General features: G+C 54.5%; 3 protein-coding genes across 15 annotated transcripts; 1 reads left to right on the forward strand and 2 right to left on the reverse strand.

Moving 5' to 3' along the window:
- Positions 1–1,248: 1,248 nt before the first annotated feature.
- On the reverse strand, positions 1,249–25,740 carry LOC122461323 (zinc finger protein 501-like). Of its 4 annotated transcripts, none has more exons than XM_043528228.1 (3): positions 8,627–8,847; positions 4,562–4,723; positions 1,249–4,089 (listed from the first exon to the last, which is right to left on the reverse strand). In XM_043528228.1, the coding sequence occupies exon 3, from the start codon at positions 4,085–4,087 to the stop codon at positions 2,774–2,776; it is 1,314 nt and encodes a 437-aa protein (XP_043384163.1). In that variant the 5' UTR covers positions 4,088–4,089; positions 4,562–4,723; positions 8,627–8,847; the 3' UTR covers positions 1,249–2,773. The 4 variants fall into 4 exon arrangements, with proteins under 4 accessions (XP_043384163.1, XP_043384162.1, XP_037769939.1 ...); XM_043528227.1 differs by adding an exon at positions 6,415–6,521 and having other exon boundaries at positions 1,249–4,723; positions 8,627–8,845; XM_037914011.2 differs by lacking the exon at positions 8,627–8,847 and adding an exon at positions 25,613–25,740 and having other exon boundaries at positions 1,249–4,723.
- Positions 10,280–17,692, forward strand: LOC102936053 (zinc finger protein 345-like). 8 transcript variants are annotated; one of them, XM_043528239.1, is made up of 4 exons: positions 10,280–10,443; positions 11,596–11,673; positions 12,483–12,761; positions 13,201–17,692. In XM_043528239.1, the coding sequence occupies exon 4, from the start codon at positions 13,502–13,504 to the stop codon at positions 14,591–14,593; it is 1,092 nt and encodes a 363-aa protein (XP_043384174.1). In that variant the 5' UTR covers positions 10,280–10,443; positions 11,596–11,673; positions 12,483–12,761; positions 13,201–13,501; the 3' UTR covers positions 14,594–17,692. The 8 variants fall into 8 exon arrangements, with proteins under 8 accessions (XP_043384174.1, XP_043384177.1, XP_043384171.1 ...); XM_043528242.1 differs by having other exon boundaries at positions 10,281–10,443; positions 12,564–12,761; XM_043528240.1 differs by lacking the exon at positions 10,280–10,443 and adding an exon at positions 10,450–10,888.
- LOC102932715 (zinc finger protein 271) lies at positions 17,925–25,749 on the reverse strand. Of its 3 annotated transcripts, none has more exons than XM_043528006.1 (3): positions 25,613–25,749; positions 21,617–21,820; positions 17,925–21,172 (listed from the first exon to the last, which is right to left on the reverse strand). In XM_043528006.1, exons 2-3 carry the CDS (start codon positions 21,753–21,755, stop codon positions 18,522–18,524), a joined length of 2,790 nt encoding a protein of 929 aa, XP_043383941.1. In that variant the 5' UTR covers positions 21,756–21,820; positions 25,613–25,749; the 3' UTR covers positions 17,925–18,521. The 3 variants fall into 3 exon arrangements, with proteins under 3 accessions (XP_043383941.1, XP_043383943.1, XP_043383942.1); XM_043528008.1 differs by having other exon boundaries at positions 17,925–21,169; positions 21,617–21,901; positions 25,613–25,731; XM_043528007.1 differs by having other exon boundaries at positions 21,617–21,901; positions 25,613–25,731.
- Positions 25,750–25,760: the final 11 nt, after the last annotated feature.

Below are 25,760 nucleotides of genomic sequence, written 5' to 3' on the forward strand. Positions count from 1 at the left end.
ACCTTCATGAAAACATCATTGTCCAGTAGATATGATTCAGGACTGACAGAGCCAGGTCTTCCAGTGATTTGCTGCATAACCTTGGATAAGTCACTTTTCCTTTCTGTAATATGGGAATAGGGACACTGCGATGAAAGCTCTTAGCTGTAATTCACAGGCAGGGTATGCTGACCCTTAATCTATATCGAGATGGGACTCTTGTTAAGTTTTGGCCTGAATTACTTCCTGTGGCAATGAATTCCACAGTCTTTCACACATGATTAAAAGTATTTCCTTTGATCCGTTTTGGATTTCCTACATTTTAATTTTAGTGAAGGCACTAATATTTAGTTCACGGTAAGGTGGGGTGTGAATCTACCCCATGCTAGCCTGCCATGGACTATGTCCACGTGGACCCAGCTGATGTGCATTAGTAGTTAATGTGCTTTGATTAGTCCTGTTTCAACGAGGACTATTTGAAAACACATTAACAAACTTAACGCACATCAGCATGGTCTACATGAAGAGAGTTCCTAGCAGGTTAATGTGGGGTGTGTACACACACTCTCTCTTACTGTGAATCAGCTGGTTCGTGTAGACCAGGCCTGACATCTAGTCTACGCTACAGACCTATATCGGTATAACCACATTGCTCAGGGGTATGAAAAATCCACACTGTTGAGTAACATAGTTATATTGATCTAACCCTGTGTATAGACAGCGCTATGTCGATGGGGGAGCTTCTGGCATTGACATGGCTACCACCTCTTAGGGAGGCGGATTAACTACGCCAACAGGAGCCTTCTCCTGTTGGCATGGGAGCAGCTGCACTGAACGCTACAGCTGCACAGCTGCATGTGTGCAATGTTTTAAATGCAGACCTGCCCTCAGTGTCCCCTTGCTCACCTGCTCTCTCCCTTCTCCATTTTAGTCATTGCTATGGCTTTTTATCATGTCCCCTCTTATTCTTTTCCTCTAAGGTTTTGTCTACATGTGAAAGCTACTCTGGCATAAGGTAAGGAGTGAATTTTAAAATTCACAATAGCTGTTCCCGAATTGCTGTGTGTGGACACTTATTCCAGAAGAAGAGTACGTTTTTCTGGTTTAGTTTAATCTACTTCAAAAATGGATTCAGCTAATTCAAATCCCCCTCGAAAGTGGATTAAACTAAACCAGAAAAAGGGGTGCTTATTCCAGATTCAGTGTCCACACATGAAGGAATTCAAGCATAGCTATTCTAGAATAACTCCAGCTGCAGAAAAGCCCTACACTGAACCATTCCAATCTTTAATCTCTGTCAAATTCTGGCTTTAAATTCTGTTCAGGTTCTTGAATCATAAATGTAGTAGAGTGCCTTCCACTTCATTTCACTTGTCCTCTCCCCCAGCAAAGGACTCTGGACAGGTGGAAAACCCAGTTCGATACTTTTACTGCTGAGGCCAGTCACAAATTAATCATGCTACTCTGTATTATCCAGCCCCACCCCTCACCATCCCCACCCAGAGCAGCAAGGTGACATCAAACTAGAGGGCCAGATTTCTGGGGGTATGTCTACAGAGCAGCTTAACATCCGTGGCTGGCCTATGCTGGCTGGTTCAGACTGCGGGGCTATTTTATTGCTATGTAGACTTCTGGGCTCAGGATGGAGCCTGGGCTCTAGGACCCTGATGAATGGGAGGGTCCCAGAGCTCAGGTCCCAGCCTGAGCCCAGAAGGCTACACAGCAATGAAACAGTCCTATGAGCCTGAGCTGGGTGTTTTGCAACTGTGTAGACATACCCTGAGAAGACCTGGGATGGGGAGAGAGTTAGGGCTTGCTGGTGGTGATGGTGGGTGGGATTAGTAAAGCAGGTGAGTCCCTCACCCCAGGAAATTGCTCTTGCTAAGGGAGGGAGTCTAGGGCACCTTCAGTTTTAAGGTTGCCTGAAGAGGGTTGAGACCTGGAGCATTGATTAAGCATCCAACTTCTGCAGTGGGGAGGCAGTGCTGGGGATGGAATTGGACCTAATTTCCTACCCACCTCTGATACCAAAGGGGGCAGCCCAGGGAATGAATCTCCCCTGGGGAGGGGAGGGATCTTGAGTCCCAGAAGAGGGAACAACCAAGGTTGTGGGTATTTTCTCTTCTCCATCCTATGCTTAGCCTGCAGGGCTGCAGCAAGGTCTCAGCGGCCGACCAGAGTCACGGATCAGCTAGAGATGGGCTGCTGCTACATTGGGACTCACCCCGTGAGAGGAGCTGAATGTCACCAATATCACTCCCATCAGTCAGGGTTATCCCCACATGGAGTCTCTGAAGTGTCATAAGCTGACCTGGGCAACATTTTTTGTTGGAAACTTCTTTTCTCTGTGAAAAATGCAGATCCACTAAGTTCAAAATGTTTTGCAATTTTTTCTGTTTCATTGAATTGTTCCAGCTGATTTCTCCCCCCCCCCCCCCCAAAAAAAAAAAAATCTGGAAGCCAAAAGATTCAACATCTTCAAATCAGAATTATTTTTGGTTTTGACCTTTCCTTCCATTTAATTTTAAAAAGGATGTTAAAGCCGTTCTGAATCCTGATGAAAGATTTCATGTAGCACAAAAGAGTTCAACTCAAGATTTTTATTTTAAACTTTTCTATTCCCCCCCCCCCCCCCATTTTTGTAACATTGTGTTTTGGGGGCACTCAACATGGTTGGTTTTTTTTGTTGTTGTTGTTTTGAATTGCCACCTCACTGAAAAAGCCCTTACCTGCCCCGTTCCAGTCATGAGTGCTGAGCTCCAAGCAAAGCTTTACCAGTAGCTGGGGGGTGGCATTAACAAGGTTTCTCTTGCAGGTGGATCCTCTGATGCTTAATGAGGGCAGAGCTGTCCCCAAAGCTTCTCTCGCACTCAGGGCAGTGATAGGGCTTCTCTCCCGAGTGGGTTCTCCAGTGCTGAGCCAGGTGCGACTTCTGATTGAAGCTTTTCCCACACTCGGGGCATTTATAGGGTCGCTCTCCTGTATGAGTCCGGCGATGTGTGGTCAGGGACGAACGGGCCGTGAAGCCCTTCCCGCAGTCAGCGCACTTGTAGGGTCTCTCCCCGGTGTGGACCCGGCAGTGCTGGGCCAGATGGGACCTCACCGCGAATCCTTTCCCACACTCGGCACATTTGTAGGGTCGCTCGCCTGTGTGAGTCCGGCTGTGCTGAGAGAGGTGGGCACTGCGGGCAAATCCTTTCCCACACTCAGGGCATTTGTAGGGTTTCTGGCCCCTGTGGGTGCCCTGATGCTCCAGGAGGTTGGAGCTGACATTGAAGCTCTTCCCGCAGTCAGGGCATTTGTAGGGCCGCTCCCCTTTGTGCAGCCGCTGGTGGGCAATCAGGGCTGAGCTCTCATTGAAGCTCCTCTCGCACTCAGTGCATTTGTAGGGCTTCTGCCCCGTGTGGATCCTCTGATGTTTAATGAGGTTGGAGCTGACGTTAAAGCTCTTCCCACAATCGGTGCATTTATAGGGTCTCTCTCCAGAGTGGATCCGCTGATGCACCACCAGGACTGAGCTGACCCGGAAGCTCTTCCCGCATTCAGGGCATTTGTAGGGGCGCTCGCCTGTGTGGCTCCTCTGATGTGCCACCAGGCGGGAACTGACCCCAAAGCCCTTCCCGCAGTCAGTGCAGCGATAGGGTTCCTCTCCCGAGTGTGTCCCCCGGTGCTGGGTCAAGTGAGCCAGCTGCGTGAAGCCTCTCCCACAGTCAGGGCATATATAGGGGCGCTCCCCCGTGTGGATCCTCAGGTGGGCCCTAAGGGTTGAGCGCCGGTTGAAGGTTTTCCCACAGTCAGGGCACCGGTGGCATTTCTCTCCCTTGCAGGCGCTCCACTGGACATCAGGTTGGGCACTCTCGATGAAGCCTTCCCTAGACCCATTACCTTCCCCTTCTCTCTGCTGCACCCAGAGTTGCCTTACATCTTCTCCTGGGGGAAAAGATTTATCCTCTCTCCCCCCTGGAAGATTTCCTTCCTCCTCTTTCTCCCACCCGCCCTGACTCTCGCTGGCTTCTCTCAGGCAAATGTGCCCCTCTGCTTTCTCAGCTTCTGCTGACTCAGGGCTTCCCCACAGCAGATTTGCCTCCTCGTTCACACTTGTTGCCATCCCTGGTTTACGGAGAGAATCCACGTATAAGACATTCCCCGCCAACTGGGGGAGGAAAAGGGGGGGGGGAAAAAACCCAATTCCTATGTGGAATTCTCTGCCCCCTGCTATGCAGGTCAGGTTAGATGATCCCTTCTGGCTTTAGAATCTGTTATACTGAGATAATGTATTGGGGAACTTGGACAAAACCACCTCCCAGTCCTTCACTGGAGGGGACCCGTCCTGCTTTGCTTCCCTTCCCATCTCAATAGGCAGAGTGAGGGTTGGTAGCTGCTTTCAGGCAGAAAGCGTAAAAAGCCCCAGGCAACATTTGCCCTGAAGCGAGGACAGGTGTTGTTTGCAACACCTGTCAGGGATGGTCTAGATAATACTTAGTCCTGCCATGAGTGCAGGGGACTGGACTAGAGGACCTCTCGAGGTCCCTTCCAGTTCTATGATGAGCTACCTGAGAAGGGCAGACCTGGAAAAACTCACGAGGGCTCAGTGCGAATCCCAGTGCTGGCCTTCTCTCCCAGATGGTCTCTGAGCTGGTTTAACTGGTTCTTCACCTGGGCTGGTGCCTCTCCTGGAGATCCAGTGCCCACAGCTCTTCCCCTGGCTCCATGCAGATCAGGTCAGGTTTAAGGATGGGGAATCCTGCTCCAGGGAGAGAGAACAGGCGAGATCAGGGTTGGTTACAGATTCCTGGGGTCCATTACACAGAAGGTGCCAGGATTTTAAGCCTCGCCACTATGTTTGTCAGAGAGAACATGTAACATGAAGCAGATGGGAAATGCCCATGGAGATGCCCTTTGGCAAAGCGCAGCATGCGGGAGCTGATGTACAATGGTGCAAGTAAGGGATTCAGGGATTGCCACACACGGTTGGGAGTTAGTGATTCAGCCCAGCACAAGGATTAAATCTCTTGGCCATTTCTAACCCCCTGCCCAGCCCGACAAGAGGTCCCTAGAAGCCTGGCCTACTGCTCTCCCTGGGTATGTCCTCAGAGTTAAAAAAAAGAGATGTGTTCGTAACTGGGGTTAAAAAGCAGTGCAAATGCAGCAACTCGGCCTTTGACTGGGGTTAGCAGTTCAAGTTGCACCCCAGGCTTTAGGAACAGGATGTTCTCCATTGCCGTTACCCATAGGAACGGCAAACAAGCTATGTTTGACTAGGGCCATGCTTGAAAACTAGTTTCCCTTTTGTGTTCTGGGAGTGTATAACACCATATAGCTACCCAGTTAACCCAAAAGTGTCACAGACAGAGAGAGGTTGTTGGGTTTTAATTGAATTTTTGTGAGTGAATCCAAATTAAGAACACAACTCTTTTTTGCAGTGGAGACATACCCTCAGTGCCTCAGGTTGTTAAAAGGAATTGCCGCCCACCCCTGACGCTTGAATGCCACGATTTGCTTCTCCCTTTGCTCTCTGTTCACACCAACTTCAATGGAACCACTCCATGGCTTGGATTACACTTAAGAGTTAGTTTGGTGTAGCTTTGTCGGTCCGGGGTGTGGAAAAAAACCCTATGCCAACCTAACGCACTGTGTAGACACAGCTGTCAATGGAAGAATGCTTCTGGTGATGTAATGTGGGGAGGGGGGGTTCCTACACTGATGGAAAACTCCCTTCCATTGTTGCAGGCTGCGTCTACACTACAGAGTTATGCCTGTTTAGCTATAACGATGTAGTCTAGACATATCCCCAATTTACATCAGTGCAGTTGAGATCAGAATCAGGCCCCAAGTACTACACAGGCCCAGCCTGTGTAAAGACTTGTCTATATTAGAGTTAGTTAATTGATTGCTAATTAGCACAAAGTTATTAACACCGTTGTAAAGGCTATCCCTTATGGTCCCTTCCCAGGATACAAACTTAACACGGTTTAGGCTGTTGGTGTGCTGAGAACACCACCGATCATGCTGGCCGCTTTTGTCTTATTGTTTCCTTGTATTCATCTGTCTGTCTCTTGTCTTATACGCAGGCCTAGTCTACACTGGAAGAAGTGTACTAGATAATTCTCCCAGGATAAGCGTCTCCACACAGGAAGCTATTCTGGGGTATTTATTCTGGTCAAATTCCTCACGTAGACAAACCCTTAACCACAGCCTGCTGACCTGATACTGATCACATCTTGTCCCTGTCCGCATTGACTACAGAGTAGTCCAAGATCATGTTCTAACAGTGCCCTAAGACAAGCTCAGGGGGAGCTCGGGGCAGGGTACTCCCTGCTGAGGGGTCTCTCCAGACCAAACCAGATCATGCACTGGACCAAGAGTTTTCTTGTCAAGAACCCTCAAAGGGCAACACCTGCAATGACAAGATGATTTTCCAAGGCAGGTGCATACCTAGTACAAGTCGCCACCTGGCCATGTATCTATCCCCCCTTCTTTTCTCTCAGTGTCCACACAGAATTGATCCCCGCATCCGAGGAAATGTTCGGAGAAATCAGGGGCTGCACAAAAGTTAGGGTGATTCAATTCAGCTTCTCTGCAACTTCCTTTCTTCCCCCAGCATTCGGAGTGACTCTTAGCTCTTAATAGGGTCCCATTGCCCTTGTATATAAGCACCTCACAAACTTTAATGCATTGCCAGGGCTTACATTCAGCTGGAGCTGACCGGAACAGCTCTGGTAATTATTTTCAAACCAGTGGGAGTCCCAGCACCTCCCATGGGACTAAAGGCTCGACCCCCTCCCCAGCACCTTCCGCGGAGCAGAAGCCCTGGGGCTCTGGGAAATACTCGGAGAATTTAGGCCCTGTGTATTTCCCATTGCTACACCCCTGGGAGGTGGGCAAGATTTGTAAAGGAATTTAGGCATCTAATTCCCAAGGTCACATGCAGCCTATGACGGAGCAGGGAACTCCTGAGCCCCAAACTGGTGCTATAACCACTGGGCCACCCTTCCTCGTGTCCTAATTATCCTCCTCTCTCTGCTCCCCCTAATCTCCGGAACCGCTGGATTAGTTGTCCCCAGATTCACACTGCTAACTCTACCCTCAGCCCTCATGATGCGCAGCGATTTTCAAGACAACCTGAGCACACGTGAGGATTTTAGAGCACTTTGAAAAATCAGCTCTTTGACAAAACCATCTAGCCACATGTGACACAACGCTGCTGGTACCTGTGACCAGGCCTGCTCCACGGCCTCCGTTCATCTGTCTCCTGCCTGTCGTCCTCTCCGATTGCAAACTCACTGGGGCCACAATTTGCGCCACGCTACATCGGAGGGGCCCGTACGCTAGGCACTGTACAAACTCTGGCCCTGATCCTGGGAAGACTCACGTAAATAAACAGAGATTTCTGTTGATTTCAACAAGCACACCTCGCCTGAGTTAACAGATGCTGGGGCCAGAGTCTTCACAGGAGTAGGGCTGGAGTTTATGTGGTGCCTCCCAAAACGGAGCCCTAACTGACCATAGCACAAGTAATTCAAACAGTGGCTTATCACCTCCCTTGCCACTGGGCATTAGCAGGAGAGAGAAAAAGGACACATTTTCTCATTGATGCTTTATGCATTTGTGCAGGTAGGGTAACCAGATGTCCCGATTTTATAGGGACAATCCCGATATTTGGGGGTTTTCTCCTATACTGGCACGTGTTACCTGCACACGCCTGTCCCAGTTTTTCACACTTGCTAGCTGGTCACCTGAGGTACAGTGCTTAGACACCAAGGAGATAATCGCTGGAGAGCGGTGGGTCTCAACCCGTGGGCTGCTGACAGCCAATCAGTTGTGACATCCTCCGGGCCATACAGGTAGTGTATATATTGTGTGGATGCGGCCCACTTAACGTAACACACAGAGAGCTGCTTATACAGCTCACAGTGGTAAATAGGTTGAGATCCATTGCTCTAGAGGGGTGGTACACGGATAAATTAGCAGACTAGGAGCTATGGAAAATAATTATAGAGTGATGGATTTGTCATCACCAATCAATAAGGATTTAGAGAAAGACACAAGTGAATGGATCTAGGAGTTGGGAACCTCTCTCCCCATTTATGGCTCCTGCTCTGGTTTCTCCTCCCCATTGGCCTGGGAGGCTAATTTGTAATGAAAGAGGTGCCGGGACTCAAGCAGTTTTTTTACATGCATAACTGACGTGGCAAGCCCAGAGGTGCTGGGGCTCTGAACTGCCAGGCCCGGAGGTGCCGTGCCGGGGCTCTGAACTGCCAGGCCCGGAGGTGCCGTGCCGGGGCTCTGAACTGCCAGGCCTGGAGGTGTCGGGGCTTTGAACTGCCAGGCCCGGAGGTGCCGTGCTGGGGCTCTGAACTGCCAAGCCCAGAGGTGCCGGGGCTCTGAACTGCCAGGCCCAGAGGTGCCGTGCCAGGGCTCTGAACTGCCAGGCCCGGAGGTGCTAGGGCTCATCCCGGTGCAAATTAAGCACTGGCTGACCCATTCCCATGGCTCTTTGCTTGCGGGACTGGGAATGTGTGTCGGTGACGGCCGCAGATCTGGGACTGGCAGAGACATGGAGAGCAGAGATACAGGGGTGGGGGAGTGAGATGAGGAGTCGCTTTCCTGCCTGGCCCCAGCCCTTTCCCCCAGGTCTCCCCATCACCTGCAGGCTCCGGCTCAGGAGCTGGTGTCAGCAGAGCCTTGGGGCTGGTTCCAGCCACCGGAGAAAGTCCCCACCCGGGCTGGGCACAGAGGGGGCTTGGATGAAGGTCTCCCCCTGGCCCACACCCCACTGAGGGGGCAGCAGCTGCTCAGTCGCAGCTGCATCCGTGTCAGCCAGGAAACTTGTGCTGAACCGAGGAGAAAGAGAGACAAGGAGCGAGGGAGCCGCCTCCCCTTAGCACAGCCAGAGCCCTCTGGTGGGGACAGCTTTGGAGCTGCAGACAGAAACCCTAATCCTATGGAAGTAGGGACTGTGTTGATGCCACCTCTGAATGACAAGGCACATTCTTATGAGCCAACAGGTGATGCTTTTCCTAAGAGGAGCCCAGGCATCGCCAGACTGGCTCAGCCTTGAGGTCCTTCTAGTTCGGTCTCTGCTAGTGGCTGGTCCCAGATGCATCAGAGGAAGGGCTCAGAAACCTGCAGGAGCAGATGCGAGGTAATAATAATACCATGCTCCTAAATCGCTCTTTTCTGTGGCTGGTCATCTTGGTCTCTTAATAGTTAGAGGCCCTGTCCCAGCCATCTTGACACTTTTTGGGGGGCAAAACCGGGAATTTGCCGTCAGTTGGAAAGAGCAAACCGGACAAATGCATAGTTTGGCCCCCCCAAATGGGGCGCAACCCCTAGCGGGGTGTGGAGGAACAGGGTGGGGTGGGGGGAGAGCAGCAACACCAGCCCCATGTGGCAGGGCGGGCTCAGGAGAGCGGCTTGGGATGGGATGGCCCTGCGTGCAGGCGGGCGGCAGGGGGTCTCGGGCTGGCCCTGCACGTCGGGAGAGGGAGAGGGGGCCTCGGGCCACCCCCACCTGCAGGGGTTGACGGGGGGCTCAGACCAGCCCCGCACACGGGGGGAGGGGGCCCTCGGGCCGACCCCGTGGGGTGTCCCGTTTTCTAAGCCAGAACCACCATAACACTGGCTACTCTTGATCTCCGTATCCGTATCCGTGACAGACCGACCAGGGAGCCCAAGGGAACGCCGCTGCTCAGCGTGATAGGCTGTGGTCTCCGCACACCTGCAGCCTCAGTGCTGGCAAGCGTTTTGCAGGTCCCAGGGCACATGAGAGGCTCAGGGAGGGTTTTGCAGGAGGGTAAGGCGGTGGCTCAGTGGGTGTTAACAGTGTGAACACACTAACCCAGGAGATGATTTGTGAATGGAACAGGTGGGTGATGGAGCCTGCACCACATGGGCCCCCCCCCCGGAGTCAGGAGTGGCAGCAATCTGAGAGTTTGCACCTGCAGGGATGGCTCCGGGGCAGGGGCTGGGACCCCACCTGTGTTGAAAGGAAGTAACGGGGCGGGGGGCACAGAGCTGTTAACGCTCATGGACGGGAACCCTTCTGGGCTGTGGTCTGTCCCGGGGAGGGGATAGGGCGAGCAGATAGCAAGTGTGAAAAATGGGGACGGGGGTGGGGTAATAGGTGCCTGTATAAGACAAAGCCCCAAATATTGGGACTTTCCCTATAAAGCCAGGACATCTGGGCACCCCTAGGAGGAGCGAGGGAAGAGAGTTTTCCTCTCTGCCCCCACTAGAGGGCTCTGGGTTACAGCTCAAAGCAAGGCTGGGCTAATTCCCGTCTCTCTCCCTTGGCCACGAGTTTCCTGCTGCGATCTGATCAAGAGATGACTAAACTTCCTGGGTTGGACAGGGCCGGTACAGCTGGGGAGCAGCTGGAGAGAGATTGAAGCAGGCTACCTCTAGGCCCAGCTGAGAGTAGGGAACTGGCCTCCTAGGGCAGCCCTGGAACAACTCCTGCAGGTGATGGGGAGACCTGGGGGAAAGGGCTGGGGCCGGGCAGGAAAGTGACTCTGCACCAACAGCCCCATCTCTGCTCCCCCCTCTGCAAGTCCCAGGGCTGCTGCCCTCCCTGACCCACTCTGGGTCTCAGCTACGGGAGAGCAAACACCCCAAGGGCCTGGGCCAGGGACCAAATCTCCCGGCCAGAGGGGAAAGGGAAAGAGATCTGACTGGGCAGCAGGAGCAATAAGTGGAGAGGGTGGTTCCCAGCTGCCCTACCCGCCCAGATCTGCTCCCTGCGTCATCCCTGGCCCAACTGGCTTTCCTGGGGACGAGGTGTCTGAGCAGAGAGAGGACAAATCAGTTCTGGCTCTCATTAGTCAGGGGCTGGGCCGCAGGGAAAGGAATTCCTCCAAAGCTGCTCCTTGGAACCTGCTCTAGCTGGAGCGCACAGCGGAACAGACAGGTAGGGTTGGGTTGAAATTGTGAAGCCAGTTGTCCAGTTACTTACAACAGTGGGTCTCAACCAGGGGTACGTGACCCGCCTAGGGGTACTCCGAGATCTTTAAGGGAGGATGTCAGCTCCTCTAGATATTTGCCTAGTTTTACAACAGGCTACATAAAAAGCACTAGCAAAGTTTAGTGCAAACTAAAATTTCAGACAGACAATGTACCTGTTCATACTGCTCTATAGACGATACACTGAAATGTAAGGACAATATTTATATTCCAGTCGATTCATTTTATAATTATTATTATATGGTAGAAATGAGAAAGTCAGCAATTTTAGAGTACTAGCGTGCTGTGACCCTTTTTTATTGTTATGTCTGATTTTGTGAGCAAGTCATTTTCCAGTGAGGTGAAACTTGGGGTACGCAAGACAAATCAGACTCCTGGAAGGGGTACAGTAGTCTGGAAAGGTTGAGAGCCACAGGCTTACACCACGCTCAATGCTACTAGCTGGGCCTCAGCTCTGATCCAGGCTGGCACTACCTAGGTTCATCTTTTGGGCTGAAGGTCTCTGCCCAGGAGGTGAATTTAGTATGGCAAAGTTTGAGGATAAAACCTCTGAGCCCGTTCCTGAGAAGCGGCCAGAGGGGCGGCGCAAGTTACAACTGTGTCAGTTTTTCAACACTTCCGTTACCTTTGGACAACGAATTTTATGTTTGGCAGGGTGAGAATTTCCAAGTCAGACACGCTTCTCGCTGTAGGCTCATAAACACCGGTTCTGGTACAGCTTCGTCGTCAGAGGTGAATAAAAGATTAATGTGCAGACACACTGAGCTTCTTTCCCCCTTTGATCAGAATTGTTTCCTCACTTAGGGGTCAGTTCTGTGAACACTCACATACAGATTGAGTCTAAGCATGTCAGGGGTCCCACATGCAGGCTAATCCTCTTAGCCTTTGTTCTGAGCAGGGGCCGTGGAGGTGGGGAGCATTACGTTTTGCCATCTGAAGAGTGTTGTCAGAGTTTGACCAATTCCAGCACCTTTGGGGATGGAAATTTTACATTCGACGGAAAGAGAATTCCTAGGTCAGGCGCTTTCCTCTCTGTTGCCTGGTGAAAATCTGTTTGGATGCAGATTTGTTATGAGAGTGGAGTGAATGTCTCTTGTGCGGGAACACGGATTATTTCCACCCGTGATAAGGTTTGTTTCCTCACAGAGGAACTGAGCCCGGTAACACGCACACCCATTTGTTTGGGACTGTGCGAACGGTCCCTTTAACGTTGTTAAATTTAAGGAGAGAGTTTGAAAATCTCTCAGTCCTGGTGTGGGAGCGGCGTTGTGCTGAAATAAAAAGACACAGGCCAGGATCTTTAAATTCAGGAGCCTAAATTTAGGTTCCTGAATCCATATTCAGGCCCCTGGGTAAGTGGCCTATTATCAAAAGTTCTGGGCACTCAGAACTGAACCCCAGCGACGCCCGCTCGGGACTTGTAAAAACCAGGATTCTTATTCAGGATACAGCTCGAGGAGGCGAACTTTAGGATGGTATTTGAGGCAATCACGTCTCGTGCGTTACGTCCAAACGGCACAGTCTAGAATTTCTGTCTGCAGGGAGCGTGCGAAAGGGAAATGGGTGTGAAATGGACTCAAGCCGCTGCTGAAACTTCCCCATTTGCGCTTCTCGCCTGACAGGCTGCAGAAGAACGTGTTTCACTCCAGGTTGTCCGGTCCTCCTTGAGGGCAGGAAAAGGGAATGGCTACAGCAAAAAGTGACCTTCGAGGAGGTAGCTATGTATTTCACCGCGGAGGAGTGGGCTCTGCTGGACCCCGCTCAGAGCGCCCTCTAAAGGGACGTCATGCAGGAGAATTATGAGAATGTGACCTGGCTGGGTAAGTCACCATGAGCATTTCCCATCTACTCGGGTTGCAGGTCCTCACTGGCCAACATAGGGCTGGGATCTTCCCAGTATCGTCTGTGTAACGAGGAAACCGGGAATCTGTAACCAGCCCTGATCGCTCCGGTTCTCTCTTCCCCTGGGCAGGATTCCCCATTCCTAAACCTGACCGGATCTCCCGCATGGAGCGAGGGGAACAGCTGTGGGTGCAGCAAGCTTCCCTCCCTTCCCCCATCCTCTGTGCCATGGTATCGAGGCTGAAGCTCGTTAGTTGCCAGCTGTGGGGAGGAGTTTGGGGAAGATTCTGCTGCTGACTATTCAGCTGATCCAAAAGCTTCTGCCGGTGTGACAAACCCTTGCCGATCCCCTTTCCCCAGGGCCCCTCCCTCTCTTGCACAGGGCGTGACTCATGCTGGGTTCTCTCCTTCCCGCAGCAGGTGATGGGACGAACAGTGAGACCAAGGAGGAGAATCCCCAGCAGGGAGGCCCTGAGTTGGCAGACCCACATGGGACATTCTCGGGAAGGTCCCAGGGGAACCTTTGCCAGGGAGGAGCTAGCGAGATTCAGGGCAGGTCGGAGGAGCAGCAAGGAAACCTGCCCGGGGAGAGAGAGAGGGTAAATCCTCTCCTGAAAAGGGATGTTTCAAGAAACTCAAAGAGCTCCTGGACCTTAAGGGGAAGCACAACAGAGGGACGGGAAAAGCAGGCACTGAACTTGGGCAGGGCTCACAAGAGATGCTGCATCTGGGAACCCACCTGGAAGAGGCATCCCGTAGATGTGGGGAAAGCCCCCAGCAAAACTCAGTGCTTCCACAACATCAGAGCATAGCCTTCGCCATCCAGCAGAGAATCCTCTCGAGGCAGAAACCTTGCCAGTGCCCCGACTGCGGGAGAGGTTTTGTTTGGAGCTCGACCCTCATGGCACATCAGAGGCTCCACACAGGAGAGAGGCCCTACAAATACCCCGACCTGCAGAGGAACCCTTTCCAGTGTCCAGAATCCAGGAAATGCTTTGCCGAGAACTCGGCCCAGACGAAGCACCAGCAATTCCACCCCGGAGAGAGTCCCTACGCGTGCCCAGACTGCGGGAAAGGATTCAGCCTCGCGATGCACCGGAGGGTCCACATAGGCAAGCGCCCCTTTTTGTGTCCTGACTGTGGAATGGGCTTCAACCAGAGAGCCAAGCTCACCGTGCACCAGAGGGCCCATGAGGGGGAGCGACCCAATTGCAGGAAAAGCTTCGGCCGGCGGGCACCCCTGGGTCAGCCCAGAAGGGCCCACTGTGGGGAAAAGCCCTGCGTCTGCGCCAGCTCTGGGAAAAGATTCAACGTCTCGGCCCTAATCGAGCACTGGCGGGGCCACATGGGAGAGAGGCCCGACAAACGCCACGAGGGCGGGAAAAGCTTCGGCCGGCGCTCCGACCTGGCCCAGCGCTCTCCGGCCCCAGAGGAGAGGCCCCGCAGCAAAGGTACAGCCCTGCCAAAACACCGGGTGGCAGAGAGACCCTACCACTGCCTCGACTGTGGCAGGACCTTCAGCAGACGCTCTAACCTGCTCTCCCACCAGCGAGCAGCCCTACAGGTGTTCATGTTGCGGGAAAGGCTTTGGCCTATGTTTCAACCTTGCAATTCATGGGAGAGTCCATGCCGGCAATTGACGCAATTCATGACCCCACTGAGGCAGCAGCTTCAACCAGAGATCCGACCTTGTAGTGCACTGGAGACTCCACGTCAATCAGTCTTCAGAAGAGCAAGTTGGAAAATAGGGTTTTCTTTTGGGTTATTTTTCCCTCCATGGAAAATTTTAACTTTTCAGGGAAATTTCTAACGCTAAAACTTTTTGGCCAACAACGGAAATATTTGCCGCGGTGCCTCATTGGAGTTGTGGTTCACGTATGCTCCCATTCTCCTCTCTAGGCCCGTCTCCCTGGTCAGCCTGCCTCTCCCATGATACACCATGGTCTCCCCTCTTGATTTCAATGGGATGTAGGCACTTCTCTGCGTTATATTCTAGGCATACATGGCGAGACGTTCAATAAATAAAAGCATAAATCCTCTCAGTGGAAGGTTGCCGTGTAACACAACTACATTTTGTAGAATTCAGTACGCTCACACACCACAAACCAAAAACAGAGAGAGACAAAGCAGGCTGCTCTCTGAGACAGAGAGGAACAACTCACCCTTGCGCTAAGCTGGCTTTCTCCGGACTGACTCTGACTGGTTGCTTCCCTAGAGCCCCTAGCCTGCTTGCAGGACCAGAAACCCCCACCACATCTGAAGTGATAGCTTGCCCTCCCAGCGCAGTCCTTGATGCACCACAATCTGTATCTTGAGGTCCTTAGGAGCTGACAAAGAGGTTGCAGTTCAAAAGACCAGGGGTAACAGCTGGATGAGGCAAACCAGCAGGTCGGATGGGGGGTGAGAAATCTAACGGGATGCACATGGTCCTCAGCCAGCTGGGAGCAGAGCTCACAGCTGCCAGGCTGCAGTCGCCTGTCTCCACCACGGCAGAGGAGAGGCGTGAGTCAGGGCGAGCCGGTGGCTTTGCAGATCACGCCTGGGAACTTTTCCCCACTTGCGAGGGATGGCAGGAGACCAAGCACAATTAAGAAAATTTTCTCCCCTCCAGGGAGAAAATTCAGGGGCTGGCTGCTAATGACCGCCCTGGGGGTTCCAGTGACTGATACAGCCACCGCAAGCAGGGGCGTAGCCCAGCAGGGAGGGGGTCTAAACCCGGGCTTTCTTGTGGCCAGGTGGAACCTCACCCGGCTCACTGCCAGGTGGGACAGGTTGGATTGACTTTACATTTGATTGATTTTACATTTGATTCAGCCCCCACCACCCTGAAATGCTGCAGCTGACCGTACCCAGGAAGGAACCTGCATGAGACAAGCCCCACCCAATGGGCTGGGAATCCAGATGCCCCCCGCAGCCACCATCACTGAAGCCAGAGTGTGAAGAGGACTCTGTCACCCCACTGGGCATCCCCTTTATCTGCCTTGTCCTGCATGGGGATGACAGACTGTCCCCCCCCACAAGAAGATAATTAAAGTCTCAGCTGGGATCAGCGCCCCTGACCCTGCAGAAACCAGTCTTTTCCTGGGAGGGCGGCTGCCAGTAGAGAAGGGCTTAACACGATGACACCCTGTAACCATGGCTCCCGCTAAACCCTGATCCCGGGATTTCCTTGAGTAGCGGGATCGCAGTGTCTCCTCCCCCCAGTGGATCCGTGCTTTTCCATCCCCTTAGAAAGGCTGATGGCTGGGGTGGCCCCATGGGCTTGGTTCTGCCTGAAATGGGCCGGGCTGAGCCAGGCTGTGGGCTGCGAGTTGGGGGCAGGGGGCGATGGGTCATTGGGGTCCTCACACTCCTGGAGTCCTGTGCCCTAAAGGAAGAGGGGCCACCCCAATGGGCCTGGGTTGGGCTGAAACGGGGCCTCTGGGAAAGTCTCTCTGGGACTGGAGTTTCGAACCCTGGATCCTGGCTGGGCTTGGCCCTTCCCACCCTGCAGGGCCCTAGAACCCTAGGTCCGAGCCTGAGAGATTTGTGTGTAGACAGAAGGGTTGGGGCTCAAACCTGAGTCTGCACCAGGGCTTCCATTGCAGTGTAGAGACAGCACTAGGGATCCATTTGGTTCCATGTTTTGTTGCTCCTCTCGGCCAAGCGAAAAGCACCCGCTGCAGGCCTCTTGCATAGCTCCAAGCTCCCCATGAGCTCCCCTCCTCCTCATGCTCCATGTACCCTCATTCCCCCGTGCCAGGAAATCTGTATGCACCCCCTATCCCGGGTCTCTGGAGGCTCCCCATCCCCTTCCTGCCATTCCCGTAGTCAGACAAATGCCAGCCAGTCGAACCTTAGACCGTGCTGTGCTCAGCCAATTAAGGGCCCACCCGGCCATCATGGAGGTCAGCAGCCGAACAGGAACGGAGCCCAGCTGTCCTGGGCCCAACCCAACGCCCTGACCGCCAGACCCTGCGGCTTAGCCCTCAATGTGATGCCCCATCTTCCCCGCTTGGTTATCCATCCCTCCCTGATCCCTGCCGCCGCCCACCACCTCCCAGGGGAGCTAATTAGAGCACCGAGGAGCCTGCTTCTTGGAGTAGCACCCCACTGCGCTAGGTGCTGTACAAAATAAAGAGCCCCCACCCCCAAAGGGACAGCAGTCGAAGAGCCAGCTGTCGCAGCTCGGGGCAACTGCACCTGTCTTGCCCCTTAGCAGTTTGGCAAGGGCCCCCACATTCAACCTTCTGCCCCCGCCGGCCCCTGTCTTGGGTCCGTGTCTCTCTCCCTTCTGAGTGGGATGTTCCCAGACATAGGTGCCGATTCTGTGGGTGCTCCAAGACTCAAGCAGGGCCGGATTAGTCTTTTGTGGGCCCTGGCACCCTGCCCCTCTTCTGCCCCTTCCCCTGAGGCCCCAGCCCCTGCTCCGCTCCTTTGCCCCACGGCCCTGCCCCACTCAGCCTCTTCCCCCACAGGCCCCGCTCACTGCTTGCACGGGGTGGGAGGGGCAGAGAGAAGCACCCGCCGGCAAACCCAAAAGCCGGAGCCCGTGTTCCCAGGCCGAACACTTCCCTGTGTAATTCCCAGAAAAGTCAGACTGCCGAACACGCGCGGCGGGTTTAATCCACCGGGGAGGCTGCTGCCGAACGCCAGTTACGGGGTTCGGCAGGGGACGTTTTTGCTTATTATTAGGCCCCATGCAGGTTCCGGGGCGGTGGAGGAATGTGCTATTCAGCTTCCTGGGTTCATCAGCAATGGCCCTGGACTCCAGAGAGATTACTGATGAACCCGGGAAGTGGAGGAACACAGGCCGCCTCCTCGGACACCCCGGGAACCTACATGGCGTCTATCGAAAGCTCAGGTTCTTCGTCCAGAAGAGAAGAGACGAGAGCTTTTCCCACGGGGCAACTCGGGGTCTGGCGACGTGTGGCGCAGCTGGGGCGGTGGGGGGGCTCTTCTGGGCGCGGGAGGGGGGCTCAGGGCTACCGCTGGCCCAGGGCTTCTCTGGTCGCATGGTGGGGGAGGGGCTCCTCCAGGCCGGGGGGGTGGGGCGGAAGGGGCAGACGGGGGCTCCACCCATGCTGGGGGGCCTGCTTGGTTTCCCCCTCCGGGATCGTACCCAATGGAATTGCCCAGCTATAAAAGGTACCACACCGCACTTCCTGTGTAAGCCTATTTTATTCCACTGCAGAGGAAACAGTCAAACCAATCACAGAGCCCTGCACGCATGTGAATAAGCTCCACAGATTTGACCCCCACTCCCATATGGGCTCTGGTAGGAGAAGTCCTTCAGAGCCCCACCCAAGAGGTCTCAGGGGCTTCAAGTTCATCATAGCTTCGGCTCACAACAAGCCCGCTTCTGCCACATTTAGTTCACCCTTTATACAGTCCAGGGGTTGCTCAGCTGGAGTTTCCAGGTGCGGGTAATTAGCAGACAACTGGTTTCTCTCCCCAGGGCTTACCTTCCAAAGGGTGGCATGCACTTCCCTCACCCGCAGGGATTTCCTGAAAATCTGCTTTACACCCATTGCAAAAAGTTCCTTCCAAGTGCAGCATATGTCCCAGCAGTTGTATTAATCCTGTCTTCTTGATAATGGAGTTCCAAACAATCCCACTGTAGCACAGAAACATTTGCATTTGTAACTCCATTTGCATAAACCCCAGAGGTGTTAAACAGAAATTCAGTAAGGTTTGTCCGGGATTTCATAGGTCGTCGCCTGTATCCAAGGGTAACAGCCAAAAGTATTGCCCAGCCCTTAATCAGCTGGCCCAGTGTGGACTCTCTGGTGAGCGGTGAGATTGGACTTCCGGCTGAAGCCCTTCCCGCAGTCGGGACACGGGTAGGGTCGCTCGCCTGTGTGGACTCTCTGGTGTGATTTGAGGTGGGAGCTCCGGCTGAAGCCCTTCCCGCAGTCGGGACACGGGTAGGGTCGCTCGCCCGTGTGGACTCTCCGGTGAGCCGTGAGGCTGGAGCTCTGGCTGAAGCCCTTCCCGCAGTCGGGGCACGCGTAGGGTCGCTCGCCCGTGTGGACTCTCCGGTGCACCATCAGGTTGAAACGTACGCTGAAGCCCTTCCCGCAGTCCAGGCACTTGTAGGGCTGCTCACCTGTGTGGTTACTCCGGTGGGCCAGCAGGTCTGTGCTCCGGCTGAACGTCCTGCCGCAGTCGAGGCAGCGGTAGGGTCTCTCCGCCACGCGGCGCTCCGGCAGGGCCGTGAGGTCCGTGCAGCTGCCCCCGTGGTCTTGGCCGGGTTTCCCTCCTGAGTGGACCCAGGCATGCTGGGCCAGGTTGGAGTGCTGGCGGAAGCTTTTCCCACACTCCTTGCATTTGTAGGGTCTCTCCCCGGTGTGGATCCGCCGGTGCTTGATCAAGGTGGAGCTCTCCGTGAATCTTCTCCCACAGTCGGCACAGACATAGGGCTTTTCCCCGGAGTGTGTCCTCTGGTGCTGCACCAGGTGCGCCCGCCATCTGAAGCCTTTCCCACACTCGGTGCACTGGTAGGGCCGCTCCCCCGTGTGGGTGCGCTGGTGTTGGATCAGGGTTACAGTGTCGTCGAAGTCCTTCCCGCAGTATGTGCAGATGCAGGGCCGTTCCGTGCAGTGGGTCCGGCTGTTCTTGGCCAGGTGGGCGTTCTGGCTGAAGCTTTTCCCACACTCGGCGTATTTGTAGGGTCTGCCTCGCAGGTGGGTCCTCTCATGCTGCACCAGATGCGCCTTCTGGCTGAAGCTCTTCCCGCACTCGGTGCATTTGTAGGGTCTCTCGCCCGTGTGGCTCCGGTGGTGAGTGCTCAGGGCCGTTTTGGTTCTGAAGCCCTTCCCGCAGTCGGGACACAGGTAGGGTCGCTCACCCGTGTGGACTCTCTGGTGCAATTTGAGGTGGGAGCTCCGGCTGAAGCCCTTCCCACAGTCGGGACACAGGTAGGGTCGCTCGCCCGTGTGTACTCTCCGGTGAGCCGTGAGGCTGGAGCTCTGGCTGAAGCCCTTCCCGCAGTCGGGGCATGGATAAGGTCGCTCGCCCGTGTGGACTCTCCGGTGCACCATCAGGTTGAAGCGTACGCTGAAGCCCTTCCCGCAGTCGGGGCATGCATAGGGTCGCTCGCCTGTGTGGACTCTCCGGTGCACCATCAGGTTGAAGCGTATGCTGAAGCCCTTCCCGCAGTCCAGGCACTTGTAGGATTGCTCACCCGTGTGGGTGCTCCGGTGGGCCAGCAGGTCCGTGCTCCGGCTAAACGTCCTGCCGCAGTCGAGGCAGCGGTAGGGTCTCTCTGCTGTGTGACGCTCCGGCAGGGCCATACCATCGGGTCCCTCCTCGTGAGGCAGGTATGAGCGCAGACGGACACTTTCCCTACCCTCAGCACTTTGACGGAGTCTCTGCCCCGAGTGGCAGCGCTGGTGTTTGGTCAGGTTCCAGGTCTTGACGAAGCTCTTCCCGCAGTCAGCACAGACGCAGGGCTTGACCCCAGTGTGGATCCCCTGGTGCCGCACCAGATGCGACCGCTGCACGAAGCCTTTCCCACAGTCGGGGCACTTGTAGGGCCACTCCGCCATGTGGGATCTCTGGTGCCGGAGGAGGAGGGCCTTGCTGGGGAAACATTTCCTACACTTGGGGCATGCAAAAGGCTCCCCTGGGAAATGCGTGGCCTGGTGCTCCAGGAGCTTGGACCTGACACGGAAGGCTTTCCCGCAAGCGAGGCATTTATAGGGGCACTCGCCTGAGTGGAGTCTGCGATGCCTCGTAAGGTTGGAGCTGTCAGCGAAGCCTTTCCCGCAATCGGGGCATTTGTAGGGTCTCTCTCCCGTATGGAGCCTCTGATGTGCAATGAGGGTCGACCTCCGATCAAAGCTTCTCCCACAGTCGGGGCACTGGCAGGGTTTCTGCCCCGAGAGGATTCTCTGCTGGATGGTGCGGGCTGCGCTGGGGTTGGAGCTTTTCCCATCCTTGTGCACCGTCTGATGTCTCAGAAGATGTGATCTCCAGCGGAAGCTTTTCCCACAGTGGAGACATCGATGGGGGGTCCCACTCGGATGTTGTGGAGGCGCCGAGCTCTGCCGGGGGCTTCCCCCACATCTGTGGGATGTGTCTTCTGGGGGGGTTCCCGGACAGAGCATCTCTCGTGAGCCCTGCCCACGTTCAGCGCCTGCATTTCCCGTCCCTCTGTTGTGCTTCCCCTTAAGGTCCAGCAGCAATTTGAGTTTCTTGAAACATCCCTCTTCAGGAGAGGATTTACCCTCTCTCTCCCCGGGCAGGTTTCCCCGCTGCTCCTCCGACCTGCCCTGAATCTCGCTAGCTCCTCCCTGGCAAACGTTCCCCTGGGACCTTCCCGAGAATGCCCCGTGTGGTTCTGCCGACTCAGGGCCTCCCTGCTGGGGATTCTCCTCCTCGGTCTCACTGGCTGTCCCATCACCTGCTGCGGGAAGGAGAGAACCCAGCATGAGTCACGCCCTGTGCAAGAGAGGGAGGGGCCCTGGGGAAAGGGGATCGGCAAGGGTTTGTCACACCGGCAGAAGCTTTTGGATCAGCTGAAGAGTCAGCAGCGGAATCTTCCCCAAACTCCTCCCCACAGCTGGCAACTAACGAGCTTCAGCCTCGATACCATGGCACAGAGGATGGGGGAAGGGAGGGAATAGCTGCTTGCTGCACCCACAGCTGTTCCCCTCGCTCCATGCGGGAGATCCGGTCAGGTTTAGGGATGGGGAATCCTGCCCAGGGGAAGAGAGAACCGGAGCGATCAGGACTGGTTACAGATTCCCGGTTTCCTCGTTACACAGACGATACTGAGAAGATCCCAGCCCTATGTTGGCCGGCGAGGACCTGCAACCCGAGTAGGTGGAAAATGCTCATGGCGACTTACCCAGCCAGGTCACATTCTCATAATTCTCCTGCATGACGTCCCTGTAGAGGGCTCTCTGAGCGGGGTCCAGCAGAGCCCACTCCTCCGTGGTGAAATACACAGCCACCTCCTCGAAGGTCACTGCTTTTGCTGCAGCCATTCCCTTTTCCTGCCCTCAAGGAGGACCGGACAACCTGGAGTGAAACACGGACGTTCTTCTGCAGCCTGTCAGGTGAGAAGCGCAAATGGGGAAGTTTCAGCAGCGGCTTGAGTCCATTTCACACTCATTTCCCTTTCGCACGCTCCCTGCAGACAGAAATTCTAGACTGTGCCGTTCGGACGTAACGCACGAGACGTGATTGCCTCAAATACCATCCTAAAGTTCGCCTCCTCGAGCTGTATCCTGAATAAGAATCCTGGTTTTTACAAGTCCCGAGCGTGCATCGCTGGGGTTCAGTTCTGAGTGCCCAGAACTTTTGATAATAGGCCAGTTACCCAGGGGCCTGAATATGGATTCAGGATCCTAAATTTAGGCTCCTGAATTTAAAGATCCCGGCCTGTGTCTTTTTATTTCAGCACAACGCCACTCCCACACCAGGACTGAGAGATTTTCAAACTCTCTCCTTAAATTTAACGTTAATGGGACCGTTCGCACAGTCCCAAACAAATGGGTGTGCGCGTTACTGGGCTCAGCTCCTCCGTGAGGAAACAAACCTTATCAAGGACGGAAATAATCTGTGTTCCCGCACAAGAGACATTCACTCCACTCTCATGATAAATCTGCATCCAAATCGATTTTCACCAGACGACAGAGAGGAAAGCGCCTGACCTAGGAATCCTCTCTCTGTCAAATGTAAAATTTCCATCCCCAAAGGTGCTGGAATTGGTCAAACTCTGACAGCACTCTTCAAATGGCAAAACGTAATGCTCCCCACCTGCACGGCCCCTGCTCAGAACAAAGGCTAAGAGGTTTAGCCTCAAATGCTCCAAAATAAATTCACCTGTTATTATTAATTATTATTATTATTATTATTATTATCAACATTTATTATTTTTATTAGCAAAGCACCTGGGGACTCCAGGCATGGACCGGGGCCCCCCCTGTGTTAGGTGCTGTCCAACGACAAAATCAAATGCTACTCCCTACCCCACAGACCTTCCTGTCTAAAACGACCCAGACAGACACAGTGTGTGGAAGGGGTGCAACACACAAGCGGAGCGAACAACGTGGTCGTGGCAAACGGCAAGCTAGTACCATGGTGGGTTGTTGTTTTTTGTAGAGGAGGGGTCAGTTAGGCGGGGATCAGCTAAATGGAAAGGAAAGGGGAGGGGAGGGGCGAGGAATAGAGAGGCACGGAGCGATGCTGAGATGAAGAGACTGTGTGCATGGCTTAGGGATGTAAAAGGTTAACCGGTCAACTGGTAAGCATTAGGCTTACCGGTTAACAAACCTTAACCGTTAACCCTGGCGGCTCCATGCCGGGCCGGCGGGAGGGATCCCAGCCCCGGCCACGATGGCTGGAGCAGCCCCAGCTGCGTCGGGCTGGCCAGCCAGAGGGACCACACCATCAGCCGCACTGGCCGGACCCCAGCCCTGGTCGCATCGACGGGACCCCAGCCCCGGCCGGGTCGGAGCGAGCCCCCAGCCTCCCCCGCCCCCATGCTAGGCCCCCCGGAGCTACTTTGGTTAACGGTTAACCGGTTAAATGATATAATTTTAATAGTTTAACTGGTTAACTTTTTAAACCACTATTTACATCCCTAGTATTGCTACACTGCATCCAGCTATGGCATTGCAGTTAAGCTGCCACTTCCTACATCTCTGGAACGTTTTTTTGTTTTGTTTTTTTCCCCATCGCTGTCGTCCCTCCACCTCTCCGAGGGGAGGTAGCTAGGTCGGGGGATCAATCATTCCGTCGACCTAGCCGCGTCCGCACCAGGAGTTAGGTCAACCTCACTACAGTGCTGAGGGAGTGACAATTTTTAAGTGTAGACCAGGCAGGAAAGGAATGGGAGGGTTGCAGCAATCAGCCAGCCAGCACAGGGCAGAGCAAGTCCAATTGCGGCTGTAGAAAGCTGTCGAAAGTTCTCAGAGGGCTAGTCCGGTGAAGACACTCTGTGCCGATGGGAGGGAGAGCTCTTCCATTGCCATAGAGTTACCACGTGGCTCATATTTGACTGGCCTGGCCAGTTTCTTTTATGGATTTGCTAGTTGTCAGAAAAATAAGTCAATCTGCCAGGTTTTTGGTTTCTGTACATGGGTCTAAAGATTTTCATTTTATTCTCACAATACACCGGGCTATCCACTGTTGAAAGTTTCTGTGTCCAGCTGAAGGTGCTGCAGCGTTCCCATCTGTATTTCCCGCAGTTTAAGCAATAACAGATCAAAACCGTGGAAAATACAGCAGCTGTCTGCCCATCCATACGCAAGCGCAGCGCACAGGTGTGAGAAATCGGGTACGGGTAGGGCCCTACCAAATTCACGGCCATGAAAAACGCGTCACGGACCGTGAAATCTGGTCTCCCTCCGTGAAATCGGTATCGTGTAGGGTAAAAGCACACAAAAGACCAGATTTCACGGCGGAACCAGCATTTCTCAAATTGGGGGTCCTAACCCACAAGGGAGTTGCACAGCGGTCGCAAGGTTATTTTAGGGGGGGGGGGGTCAGGGTATTGCCACCCTTACTTTTGCATTGCTGCCTTCGGAGCTGGGGGGCCAGGAAGCAGCAGCCATTGGCCGGCCGCCCAGCTCTGAAGGCTGCGCCCTGCCAGAAGCAGCGCAGAAGTAAGGGGGGCAATCCCGTACCTGCCAGCCGTCCTGCGGCTGGTGGCCGTCAGAGCTGAGTTCCCGGCCAGCAGCCGCCGTCTCCAGCTGCCCGCCTCTGAAGGCAGCGCAGAAGTACGGGTAGCAGCACCGCAACCCCCCCCTACAATAACCTTGCGACCCCCCCACAGCTCCTTTTTGGGTCAGGACCCCAACAATTACGGCACCGTGAAATTTCAGATTGAAATAGTTGAAATCACTAAATGTACGATTTTTTAAAATCCTAGGACCGTGAAATTGACCAAAATGGACGGTGAATTTGGTAGGGCCCTAGGCATGAATCACTATAAGTGACAGTTGAAAGGGGGTGGGGGTTGCGGAGTTGCCTTGTGGCTGGGGGCTGCATGCTGGATTTTTTTTGGGGGGGGGGAGAGATTTCAAAGGTGGTAATCATAGAATATCAGGGTTGGAAGGGACCTCAGGAGGTCATCTAGTAGTCCAACCCCCTGCAAGAAGCAGGACCAATCCCCAATTTTTGCCCCAGATCCCTAAATGGCCCCCTCAAGGATTGAACTTACAACGCTGGGTTTAGCAGGCCAATGCTCAAACCACTGAGCTATCCCTCCCCTGGGAGCGATATGTCTGCATAATAATTCCACCTCCCCAACAGGCTGGCAACTAGGTGGCCCCTACCTGCGGCTCATGTGGCTTGCAGCCTCGTGCCCCCAGAGTATGGGGGGCAGGGGGAGGGGGGTCTCTCCCCCACGTGCGATTGCTGAGCCGAGGGTTGGCCCCAGCTGGGCCATATTTTCCCCTGGATAGAGACTTTCAGCCCTACAGGGATGCGGGAACAATTTGTACAGCGTGCGGGGCGGGGGGGGGGGCTGAAAGCCATTGAAGCAAACTGCAAACCCTGCAGATGATGGGAACGCCTTCAAGCCGAGGGGTGCGGCAGCAGCCCCCCTAGTTCCAGCGCCTATGGGGGAAGCCCCCCGACATGGTCCCCTGCCCCTCAGCACCCCACCAGGGTCTCATAGAATATCAGAGTTGGAAGGGACCTCAGGAGGTCATCTAGTCCAACCCCCTGCTCAAAGCAGGACCAGTCCCCAACGTTTGCCCCAGATCCCCAAATGGCCCCCTCAAGGATTGAACTCACAACCCTGGGTTTAGCAGGCCAATGCTCAAACCACTGAGTTATCCCTCCCCTCACTCAGCAAGGGCAGCAACTGGCTTCTCCTCTCTCTGCTCCTCACCTTGATCCCAGGAGGGTCAGTCTGCCCAGGGACGCTGCAGCGATGGATCCGGGCAGGGCTGGGAGCTGGGATCCTCCCGCCCCACTTCTTGCTCCTGCTGCCCCTGCCAGTCTCTCTCCCCTCTCCATCCCCTGGAGGCTCAGCGGGC

The sequence above is a fragment of the Chelonia mydas genome, chromosome 14 (genome assembly GCF_015237465.2).
Source record: "Chelonia mydas isolate rCheMyd1 chromosome 14, rCheMyd1.pri.v2, whole genome shotgun sequence".
Lineage (NCBI taxonomy): Eukaryota > Metazoa > Chordata > Testudines > Cheloniidae > Chelonia > Chelonia mydas.